The sequence below is a fragment of the Corvus hawaiiensis genome, chromosome 2 (genome assembly GCF_020740725.1).
Source record: "Corvus hawaiiensis isolate bCorHaw1 chromosome 2, bCorHaw1.pri.cur, whole genome shotgun sequence".
Taxonomy (NCBI): Eukaryota; Metazoa; Chordata; class Aves; order Passeriformes; family Corvidae; genus Corvus; species Corvus hawaiiensis.
Window position 1 is genome coordinate 6,606,757 of NC_063214.1, and position 12,956 is coordinate 6,619,712.

Sequence of the window (12,956 nt, forward strand, 5' to 3'; positions counted from 1 at the left end):
CAAAAGTTCTCAAAGCCCTCTAAGAAAGATGCATGTTTTTTTTGAGACGCTTTTCTCTACCCCTCTCAGCCTCCAAGGCATTTATATCTATCTCCAAGAGGATTCACAATCTCAGCTGGAACAAAGCACAGTTCTGACATATCACCTGGCATGACCAGTTGTCATTTTAAGCAATATCACTTAGATAATGTTCTGTTTTCTTTCCTGAATTGAGTGAAACACTGAGGAAGCTATTCTCAAAACAAAGGTAAGTTATGGAAGCACCGTATGAGGAAGAAAGAGACTGGACACCCTAATCTGCCCTCCACCACCTCCTGGTGCAGGAAAGGCTACAATTTAGAAATCACTAAGTCACTGCAGTATTGTCTTTATGGTTTGGGTTTCCTGAATAATAAATGATCTAGATAGAAACAGAAGATCATTAGCAAATATTAGATTATAACTTTATCATCATTCTCAAGTGAAATTATTGAGTTAATATTTTCTTCATGAAGGTTGCATATGATGTTCATAGACATGGTAATTTTGCAAGCTGGCATCTCAAAAAAAACCAAAAAGGCTCAGTTTAAGTGAAGTTCAGGAAAATTGGGGAGTATAAGCAATAGCAAAGGGTGAAAAATCAGAGAGCAAGCTTTGCTACTACAACAATTCAGTGGTAACAAACTCAAAGCCTTATTTCAGAAACACACAGCACTGAAAGTCAGTTAAAACAGTTATTTTCAAAAAAAGCAAGATGGATATATCTGGTATCCACACAACATTTTCCTTTTCAGAAATCCCATAAGAACTGTCACATCAGCCAATAATATGTGCACAAGAAAATCAAGTATTTTCCAGAGCTGCGTGAGATTAAAGACATTGTCCAAAACCACAGGTTTTAGAACACATAGAAAATGTATTCAAATAGGAAGGAGCTTTACATATTAGAATATACTGTTAAAGGTTACATTGATCTATTCTATATATTGTTATTGTTATATGGTTAAGGAGCCCAGGGAGAGATTTCCTGCTGCTGAAATACTCTGCATTCAATTATTTCAGTAAGTATTCCAGTATGAAATTAATTTAAAAAATTCTTTTATATGTTATACAACAAAAATCACTTCATTTTAGAAGTTTTCTTTCATGAGAAACAGTATATTAATGTAAAAATGTACGAGTCCAACATATTCCCCAAAAGTGTTAGGGTGGTTTGGAATGTTATTTTCTTGACCTTTCCAAAATACTTTTAAGCTTATCTGGAAAAGAAATTTGTATCTTACTTTTCTTAAGTCACCATAAATGAAGAAAGATCAGTTCACACAGCTCAACTATACACCCCACTATTCAAGTATTTATCAACAAAAAGCAATTTCAAAGTAGTTGCCTTGAGAGTGTTCAGGGATAACAGCTGGACAATTCATCCATAAAATTAAGCCAACAACTCCACCACAAGTTTCTGGACAGACTTTTCATACCTGAAAATGTCAAGTAAAGACTATTCTTCTTCAGCCCAATAACAAAAGCTCTATTATCCAATGATTTCCTAATTCATCTGACTGCAGGAAATTCATCTGCACTGTGCTTTAAGGTCTGGACCACCTCTTCTAAACAAACCAAGAGTCTTCTGGAGAAGTCAGCTTTAATGTTGTGATAATGATTTAATACCTTAATGTCATTTGAGAACATTGATGTAAAATTAGATTATTTCAACACAATCTGAAGGGCTATGCTTTGAAGAAGATAGCTTGGGGGAAAGGAAGGCTTTTGAGACCAAGAAAATATTCAGGAGCATGCTTTTATTAATTTATTTTCCAACTGAAAGCCCAGGCTCCTTTTTCTGCAAGTTATCTTCTGTACTTTTAAATTTATTTTTACTTCTTATCAAATGGGAATAGGAGAAACTTTTCACCTTTGTTTTAAGGACGCAAAACTGAGACTTCTTTCTTTTATGTCAAATGAAGATACAAAAAAGAAAAATCTCAAAACTAAAAGGCACAGGTAGTCACATACACTGAATTTCTACCTAAGTCCTAAGAAGTCTTCTGAGTCTCATATTCTTGATATGCCTTGATTGCTGTGAGGGCAATGTCAGGGTTTTTTACCAAACTCACCCATTATTGTAGCTATAAATGTTATTATTGTTACATCACACCGATTCTCTTTTTGCAAAGCCCAAGCTTTGTTCACATAAAGGCAAGGTGTTCCCATAGGCAGAGAAAGCCTTTTCTCTGAGGGGTGTGTGTGTGTGTGTGTGTGTGTAAATGAGACATTTTAACTCAGAAAACTTTAAAGAAGGAAACTTCAGAAACTGTCCAGTTACCTCAACTTGTAGGATCTTAACACCAAAACACAGAGCAGCCAAGATTACTGATGAATGTGCTGCTCCACAAGGATGCGACTTCCTTTCCCTCCCAAATTTTTTTACGTGGTTTTTGTTACATGTTTATGAGGATAAGGGGGTCCAAAAACACTGCACAAGATTTACCAGAGGTCTGTAGTGAAAATATTTTCAAACTGAAAGATCTATTGCCTATTCAACAAGCTTAGTTTTGAAAGAAACCAGAAAATATCGTCACTGCCTCAATTTTCTTTCAATTTACTGTTTTACTCAGTTTCTACCTTTATGGAGAGATATGCCCAAGTGAGTTAGAGGAAAAAAGGAAAGAGACTGAGCCCCTATGAGGGTATCACAGCAGAAATGAAACGTAACAAAAATCTGATTGTGAGCAAATGAACTGACAAAGACAAAATAATCTAGAACAGATAGAGGTAGAAGAGTTTGTTCAATTTCATGTGTTTGGATTCCACAGAGCTTCCACCAATTTTAAAAAAACTAACATAGATGTACAAGTGCATTGTGCTGGAATTATTGTTGGGCACAGAAGGTGAATCTCTATAAATGTATTTAGAGATAGGATTTAATAAACTAAGGTGTCTGGTGCAGATTTGGCATGGTGTTGTTCCAGATATGGAGAACAGTCAATCACAGAGATTTAGAACTAGACCAAAAAATGAAGAAAAAAGGGGGGAAAAAAAAGACCATGAAAGAAGGAGAATGGATACAAGGGAGAGGATTCCAGGAAATGCAGAGTTTAAGATCACAGTTAATGAGAAGTTGAGACCAATGTGGAAATACTTGAGAATCTACTGAACGGAAGCAGCAAATATAATTTTAAATGCAAACTTCCAGCACAAACAGCAAAAGAGGCCAAATAGCTTGTAAGTTTGGAAAGTGAAGAGATCAAGCACCAGGCTTAAACAAACAGAAGAGAATACTTTTCCCTCAAAGCACATAACTAAATTCAGAATCTTGTTGCCACAGGTTACTCTGGAAGCTAAGATGACAAATGTTTTGAAATGGGACTGGACAAGCAGGTGGAATATAAATAATGTCAGAGTTAGGAAAGATGCAGTGGAACCTCTGGTCTTAGACATGGTAGGAGATCTTCTGTTTGAAATCGTATTTCAAAATACTAATGAGAATGTAACTTGGTCTTTCAGTTACCTTTATGTGCAAAAAATAGCTTGCCCAAGAAAAAAAAAAAATATAAAATTGAGAGGCTGAAGACAAAGAAATGTTATGCCACTTTTTATTCTCCAGAGATCCTAAGTAACTGGCTCAAATGCTTTCCACTGTAGCTCTAATTTGGGCAATAAGAACTGCCTTGACCATCCACAGCTGCTGATTCATGTTCATTTCCATATTGCTCTTCTAGATAATTGCTGCACAACACATTATAGCTCTGAATATTTCAATTAATTTAATGCCTGGCTGTAAATTGGCATATCAGGATATTCCACTGAGGTACTCTGTTTCAAACAGGCCTGCAAATTATCAGCTGCTGCTGTTTCCATTAGGAAGGTTTCTCAACGATGTGGACTTCTGTCACTCACTCCACCACGATGCTGAGCTGAGTCTTTGGCAGTGACACCCAGAGGTTATGAACTACCCCCACAAGCACAGCAGCTGTGTCTTCAGGTTGATTATGATCGAACACCTCCATCCCCAACTCCAGCTAAATCACTGCACTTATTACCGGAGCTCTGCAAGCAGAGTCTATGTTTTTGGGTTGAGCTACACGAGTTTGACAGTTTGCTCTGTTTGCTGATGATTAATGACTAGTATTTGGACAAAGGTAAACAAAAATTCTTAATAAATTGGAAGAGAGTGAAAATTGCCTGGGGCCCATTACCAAAGAAAGGGTGTAATATATCTAGCCAGAATGTGCACTTCTAAAGCACTAAGCTTGCCAATTAGAATACAGAAATGACAACAGCTACAGGCATTAAAGCCTGTACCTTTGTTACTGCACGAAACAAATGTTTGAGCAAACTACATGTCTTGCCTTTGTGCTTCTGCCTATAAACTCTGACTTTGTACCCACCTTCCTGCTCCACAGAGTACTTTTTGACATTTATTATTAACAATAAATGTTAAGAAAAATGAAATTAGCAGTCACATTGATTCAGCAAAGCAGCATGAGCATACTTAATAGCTCAAGCCTTTTACCTCATTCAAATAGATTCAATTTCTCTGAAGTCTGGTTTCTTTAATTATACAAAAAATCTAAAAATAATGTTTATGTTATCAACTACTAACTGTATTGCACAGATTGCCATTCATCTGCTTATAGTAATATTTTTTTCCACTGTCATCACTTAACATCAAAACAGGATTACCTCATCAGCACTCACAGTGGAAAAAATACTACTCTTCCATATAATTTTGTGTTTAGGTTGGTCCAGTTAAAGGCATGAGACACTCTTTGCTTGGTTTGTATAATTAATACATATAAATAATTTGCTTACCCTTAATCTCTAATTATGATAAACTGTACCTTCCATTTTTAGGCAATCTTCCCTCTACACTACAGCTGTTTAAATCTTCTCTGAGTTAGGAAGATAGCTTAAAAAAATTGAGAGAATTGGGAGATTGGGTATCACAGAGGGGGATTTCATAGGCGGAAGAAAAGAAAAAAAGCTTTTACACCATTAACAAACAGAGAGAAAAATCTGTTGAAGCAAAAAAAGAAAGGAATAAAATGTATGGAAATCACAGCACACATAAGAAAAGGAAAGCTGTGAATCATGTTGCACTTCCCTGCCTCTGCAGAGGATGCCTTCCACTGATGTCCACTGTTTTCTCACACAAGCTCGTGTGGGAAATCTGGCATGTACCTTGTCTTAGAAACCTGATATTCAAGGTAAGAAGCGATGTGATAAATGAGCTCTAACAAAGGAGTAGGAGAAAAAATTACATCAACATGTTAAGCACAGGAGAAAAAATGAGAGAAATCAAAGGATGCTTCCAGATATATTTAGGAAGATAAAAAATACATCCTCTATTAAATAGAAGGATGCATGTCAGCAAATGATAAAAAGTAGGTTTTCTAGCCCACAGAGAGAGAGAAAAAATATTGTATAATTTTAGGAGGATTATGTTTCACTAGAGACATTAATGAATGTAATGAGCTAAAGTAGGGGTAAGGCTGCTTAAATTTATCTATACAACTGATTGTGCCATACTTGATAAAATAATTGTCAGTCTCCTCTTACTTAAAATAAACCTAACAACTCTGAACCCCAGTAAGCTGTTAAGTACTAAACATCATCTCATGCTCTGTCACATAACTCTGATTGTTTCAGAAACCTCGGAAGCACCTGACATTTACCTTCTCTAGTTCCACCGCTGGAATCGCAGAAATGCAATTAGGAAAACTCGGGTACTCATAACAGGAAAGGTCAGCAATGAGCAAGCTAAACCTGATAACACGCCTAATGTGCTGCCAAACATAACAGAATACCTCCCTGATAATGAATGATTTTACAGACTGCCAGGAAGTTGATGCAAGATAATCAGATCAACAGGGGACACGCCACTGTGTGAAAGTGGAAATGGTGAAATATTCTTTGATAGAGTTCTACTGCAGAGTCACTGCTGGTGGAAAAAAATCCGCCGTTATAAAAGGCCATCTTTTTGGAAACAAGCACATAAATAAATTGGACAGAAAACACAAATGACAGAAGTTTCAACATATGGTAAGTGCAGAAGCCGTTACCTCATCAAAGGCAGAGCACTTTGTGCCTGCAGCCAACAACCAACACACCACCACCTCTGGGATGCAAAAGACAGTTTTCCTTTTCCTCTTCTTTTAGCAGCCAATGTAAGTAGAGGTTAGAGGGTTTAGTTTTTCTGTTTGTCTTTAACACAAATACTCATGCAGCAGTACAGGCTCTGTGTTCCTCATGCAAAGATCTCCTCCTTATTTGTGTCACTAATCCTACATAAACTAATGGTGAACTTTGAGAAAAATGAAAAGTAACCTAAATGTTTCTTTTGATAAATGACATTTCATCAACAGTGCCAATAAATATCTCATTACTGAAAGCAGCACTTACTAGAATTTTTATGCCAAATACCCAGAGGCAGGTTAACCTGTAGTGAAAAATGTTTGATACCTTACAACCATGAAGGAAATGTATACTTGTTGTAAATCTATGTAATTCTCTTGTCCATTTAAAGACTACAATTTGCATTAGATTTTTTCATTTTATTTTGTCATACTTATAAGAAATTGCATTAAAAAAAGAGGTAAAAAAGCACTATAATGAACTACAGTTGAGCTTCTGCCTCTATATTCTCTTATATTAAAATTCAAATTATGGAAATCATAAGCTTCCAGGAATTACCTGTGATAAGAGAACATCATGTTTTGAGACTCCTAGAATCCAAATTGCAAGGCTGTATTAAAGGCAAATGCTAATTTTACAGTATAGTCTCCCCTATAGCTGAGTTATGGCAATCTATTTCATGATCGGTGTAGAAGACAGATATTCTTTTCACATGACATATATTGTTGCCTAATTTATTAGGGGGTGAAAAAAAATCAAGTGTAATTTCACGTGAATCTTCCTATTTTTCCATTTTATTGGAAGTAATATAATACATTTAGGACATGACACAGTTTTGAGGTCAGACTTTAATGATGTGCCAGGTGATATCAGCTAACTTGTATGAGCTGAATTTTCTCAGTGGCAGGTTGTAACTTGTGTGAAGTATCCGATGTCCTGTCTTTGGTGGTCTATAAAAGCTAAGCAGAAAACCTCAAGCACACATCTGTCTGATATTTCTCTTCATATATCCTTCTGTAACCAGCTTTATCTGAACAGCTGCGCCTGAGGCAAGTATTTATGAAACAGTACCCACACACTGCAAAACATTTTTACAGGTGCTTACTTAGCAAAAAGTTCACAGCATAAGTGAATATATTTTGTTTAAACTGTAAGAAGAGAGGCGTGCCAATAAAGGAAAGACAACACACTCCCCACAGCTCGACAATAGCATCAATAAAAGTGCAATTACACTTCCAACTCTTTCTTGCTATTCTTTCCATAATGACCATAAGCAATTGTATCAGCTGGAAATGTTAAATATGCATAGCATGCACTAAGGAGAGCACACTCACCATGTACTATCAGGACATATTCTGTGCTGTTTCGGCCAATGGGATTTTTTGCTTCACATCGGTATGTGCCATTGTCTGTTTTGTTTAGGAAGCTGATGCTTAAAACCCTGCCATTGACAACCATTCTCTCTGGATCTGGTAGCTCTCCACCATCCTTTGTCCACAGTACGGGTTCTGGCCTGTTGGATCAAAGCAAGGCATTTATTTAGACACATGGAACACGTACATCAGAAGTAGCAGCACCAGAAACTTATGAATAGTCACCTACCACCAAAGAATACTTGAATTACTGGATCTAATGAACTGTCACTATTACAACCTTACCATTCTGGATGCGCACTGCTAGAGAAAGTGAAAGAACAAGAAGAGAAATAAGAAAGAAGAGAAATAAAAAAGGAAGCAGAATGGTACTGCAACAGGCCAAAATCTTTCCTAAATAAAATACAGTTCTCCTGAGGTTTCAGGGCCCACAGATGCTTGGCTAGGTAAGAGCAAACAGGATGATGTGGGTGTAAGTGGTTTGTAAATGGATTCTCAAATTACTTAGGCCATTCACATTCATGAGTGAACTTGAATGCACTGAGTATTTTTCCTGAACCAGGCATATCAGTCCCAAAGTAGCACATGTTACACACAGCCTAAACTTGTTTCTGTTGCTGTGCTGTGTCACAGCACATCCCTTTTCCCACCTTTTCTCCATCCTTCCCTTAAATAATTCCTTGTTTCACATGTTACCACAAGTAATGTAAGATTTAACTTGAAATCCTGGATATTCTTCTCTTGTGAAACCTTTCGTCTTGTGCCTGATGCACTCACATCAAACAGACCAAAGGCAATGCCCTGGCAGCAATAACCCCCTAGGCAAGGTAAGGGCACCACAGAGAAGGGGACTGGCAGTCCTGCAGGTTCACATACACCTTCCCACTGGCAAGGGATACCTAACTCTGTCCTAGAGACTCAAGAAGCTCCACAGTCCCTGAGATCTGCCTAACAGACAGCAGGATGTATTTATTACTGGCATGCAGCCTCTACTTACATGTAACAAGATATATTTTCAAATTTACATGAGGGAAATCACCAAAAAGACAGGCCCATAACTGGGAATGAAAGGTTGGTTTACTGAATCTTGTCTGTGTCACAAGCAAACACAGCATCTCAGGGCCTTTTACACCAGTCACTTCAGCAGGATATTCACAGCCTGGGGATTCAATGCTACCTTGCTTGTAGCTGGTAGCTCTGTGCAGTATTAGCCCACATATCAATCTCTATCCAAACCTGCATGTGTATGACTCAGTAATAAACCAAAATATAATACACAAAAATTAGCAGTTGCTGGATTAGTCACTAGTCTTACTCAAGAAACACTTAATTTGACTAATTTGAAGCAGGTGTTTAAAGCCTATTAGATATAATAAGTGCTAAGAAAAAGAATTAAACCTAAATACTTAAGGAGAAACATTTAGCCAAAATGGGGCCTCAGAAACAGAAAAGTAGTTCTAATGGCTGCAGTGACATGATTTCCATTTGAGTGAGGCAAGACATGTAAATAAAGGGATTTTTTCTGAAATGCACTTACTTCTATAAAATTCATATTAGTCTTTAAAGAAAAAAAACCTGTACTTACATTTATTTTGAAATATAACAGATCTACACACATTTTAGTAATTGCTAAAGTGTTGCTGAACTTATTACTTAGACTGGCTATTCTCTGAAGTTTTGATTTTTTTTGAGAAAATCATCTGCCCAGAGAATAAAAGCAAGGATTAAGAACTGATGGTGTGATGGGCCTTATTTATACCTTACCATAAATATGTCTTAATACTCTTCCTAAGTGCACTTTCATGAACTGGTAACTAAATACATGAGATACACAATGTACACACTTCCTTTTTGCTTAATGCAAGCAGGGAACCCAGATGTCCTTGCTGGTGCAGAAACATTGCCCTACAGAGTTCACAGCATTAAGGTGTGATTTGCTGTGATATGTTAAGGTGGATTTGTTCAATTTTCCGGCCAACTCCGCATTGTTTCCCATTTACCAGCTCACCGTGGATCTCTAATCCCAGGAGTGGGGACTCTGAAACACTTCTGCTACAATGTGCACCATTACCTGCATAAATGGCGTGTTAAAGCAACTTCTGTGCAGCGGTAATTTATGGAACTTAGGTTTTAAATTGAAACTAGATGGCATGTCCTAGGGGAAAACCTATAGGATAACAAATAAGTATGAAATGGAACTGCAGATATAAATTATTCAGGGAGCTCTGTCACATTGTAATACATCAACTCTAGTCTTATACAGAGCACTTAGCCATCGTTGCAAAACAATGTGAGGCACAAAAGCCAGGGCTTAGAGAGAGGCAGATCTGCATTCTCTGGGTGTTGGGGAGGCTACTGATCAGCAGTGAATATTCAGCCATCTCGTGCTGTATTTGTGGCAGCAGCAGAGCAATTCCTGGGCAGCAGGCCCGTAGTCAACGCATCCTGGTGGCCGGGCACCGCTCTCCCTCCACCTCACCGCTCCTGGGCACGGTGGTGCCTAAAGCAGCAATTCTGTCACAGCCACAGAAGTAAATTCTGCCTGCACTGCTGGCAAGCTTTGAGACACTTGGTCTAAAAAATTCACTGGTTAGGCAGAAGTGAGCTAAGAACAGGAGACGTGCTTGTGCACCCAGGTCATCACGCTGCTGTGGTCAGCAACAGCAGGATGGCTGTTCAAGGGAAGCACAGGAGTACATCCATTTTCTGCTGTCCACTCCTCCTGCACTCTGCCAGCAACCACAGTCCTTCTGTCAGGGGTGCTGCAGGCCACACCTCTTGTTCTCTTTTGTATCTACTCATTATTTAGAACTGTTGCCTATGAATGTCTCTAATATCTTTTGGAATCTGCTTATAGTATCTGTCAACTCGACCTCCTGTAGCAATGAATTCTGGAAGTTTCCTACCTGCCCTGCAAAATGGTATTTACTTTTACCTGTTTTACACTGATCTCCTAGAACTGGCATGGTAAGTAACACTCCTTCATATTATATTCTTCTAAGATATAACAGCCTTGTACTTAGCAGGCCTCTCTCTCCCCCTTTTTCTCTGTTTGTTAGAATTTGATACCTTCTGAGATTATCAGCAGGGAAAAAACTACACAAAAAAAAGGGCAAAGGAATCTTAACTTTAGAGCACATTGGCTATTCTTTCATAATTGCCTTAGTACTTTCATTGTCCAAAGCTGCAACACTGAAAGAAGCTTTCCTTCTCTGTCACAAGGCACAGGCAAGTGGGAATTCCCCACAGTTTGTCCTATTGAAACCTGTCCACAGGTGCAGGTCCAGACAGCAATCTTGCTCAACATTTTGAAAGGGACACTTAGGTTTTACATGCTAAAACACCCGGCAAATATGTACACTCCTAATACTGGACATGTTTCTCTACTGCATACATCTTTAACATTGCAGAATTTCAGCTTTTGTTTTTTTAATATTAGTGAGTTGCCATAATGCTGTCAATTCCTATGTGAACTGGAACACACAGAGATGTTTGTACAAACAGTACCTTCCATTCGTGCTTACTTTAGGTTGAATCACACTTATCAGTTTAATACCCTTTTTTTTTTTTTTTTCCAGAAAATCCTGAAAATATCTTCCTAGGGACACAAGAGCCATAAAGTCAGCATGAGGACTATGGCCAGGAATGCCACTGCATGCTGCCATCTTCACACATCTCATGGCACTGCCAAGCTCACTGACCTGCTCTGTCCTTACAGGAGCACACAGCCTACTAAGTGCCAATGCAGTAACACAAAAACCAAGTCTGTCCTCCCTTTCTTGCTGTATTGGATTAGAGGTGCTTTTCTACATCCACAGTTTAATCCCTCCCATGTGGATGTGGTTAAGTGGAAATGAGCTGTGCTACCACTGAGAACCTGGCTTTGGGTTGAAGGAGGTAGCAGAGCTGAAGCACCAAGATGCTGTTTTCTTCCCAAAAACTCAGCTCTGCTTCTGGCTTACTTATTCTGATTTTCTCCCACTGTGGCATTTTTTAAAATAAAACCAAACAAATTAAGCATGCTGTAGTGAAGTAATACCTCCAAAGACACAGCTCAGCTGTGACAAGCCATGGTATTTCTTGGGCTGGTATGTCTTGCTTCTACTGATTTTTGATGTTGAATTCAGCTGCTTATTGGTGGCATTATCAGAACCATATTAAACTGAAAGAAGCCAGAGATACTAAACACAGGCTTTATGAACAATGACTTCTCTGCCTGCCCCCCAAGAAATCTGAAATCCAGACTTTCTCTGATGAACTGTTAAGTGTGCTTAGGTTTTGTTATAATTTATGTTTAATCCTAACAAAAAAGCCCATAAACACTCAGTTAAAGCCTTAGAAAAGGGAACTGGTTTTTAGTACAAAAACCTGAATTTGTTAACTGTCTTCACGTTAGCCTCAAAACCTGACATAAAACCAAAAAAATTTGCTATTCTTTTCCAGTCAGAATGAAATGGGATTGAAATGAAGGCATAAAATACTGGTGTGAAGTTCCACAATACTTCAGGTTTTATATTGTGGTACTTTTCTTACAAGTAACTGAACAAAGAAATGGTAAATAAAGGAAAACTATTTTCTAATCTTGAGAGTAGAAAACCTCTTCTTCCAAAATAAGTCAGGGAGAAAGGTAAGGGCAAACTGAAATATGTTGGAAAAAAAAATTAAAAACCACATGTTTGATTAGAAAAGAACACTTAGGCACTGCCTCAGCTTTTCAACAAGTGTTTACATAACATGAAAGTCAACAGTTATATTTGTCTACATCAATATATTTCCTTTTAGCCGAGGGCTTTGAAATTACACAGGAGTATTTTAAGACAAGTTTCTTAATTTTCCATCCCTTTCTCCATCCTTAACCAAAGGCCAATGATGTTCAGTGCTTCCTTATAATCCTCCTCTCTAGTGATATCTTTATATTTAACTATAATGGTTAACTTACCCTTCATTTAAAAATTATACATATATTTATTGTATTATGTTTTCTTTTTGAACAAAGGGAATTTAAGCAATGCAATCCATTTCCACTTGAAACCTCTTGGTTCTATTCATTTTTGTTGCCCTTTTCTAATTTTTGTGTACAGAAAGGTCATGTAAAAACCGTTCTTCACTGAGTCCTTAGTAAACAACACTTGGACAACTTCCTGACCCATGATAATAGCACAGAATAACCTTTTCAGCTCCATAGGATCACACTCAGCAAAAACCCCGACCAACCAAAACAACAACAAAAAACCCCCCATGCCATCTTTTTTGCATGTTCAGTCTCACTGAGGATATTAGCATCCAACTGGGTATCTAAGCATCCTGTCAAATTGTGTAGCCAGTGTGGGTAAAAATAAAGATGGAAGAAAAAGAATTTGAGGAACACTAACAAGATAAGTAAATTCATTACTTTGAGTAGGGCCCTCTCAAACAACACCTTTTACTTCTCCAAACAGTGAGAAGTATTCTCTGAAGTCCATAAAAATG

General features: G+C 37.8%; 1 protein-coding gene across 3 annotated transcripts in view; it reads right to left on the minus strand.

Moving 5' to 3' along the window:
• CADM2 (cell adhesion molecule 2) overlaps positions 1–12,956 on the minus strand; it is a 589,355-nt gene that overhangs the window by 60,564 nt on the left and 515,835 nt on the right. For all 3 annotated transcript variants that reach the window (XM_048292379.1, XM_048292361.1, XM_048292370.1), the window contains one exon: positions 7,449–7,627. In XM_048292379.1, coding sequence (XP_048148336.1) covers positions 7,449–7,627 — 179 coding nt within the window. The remainder of the gene's footprint in view (positions 1–7,448; positions 7,628–12,956) is intronic.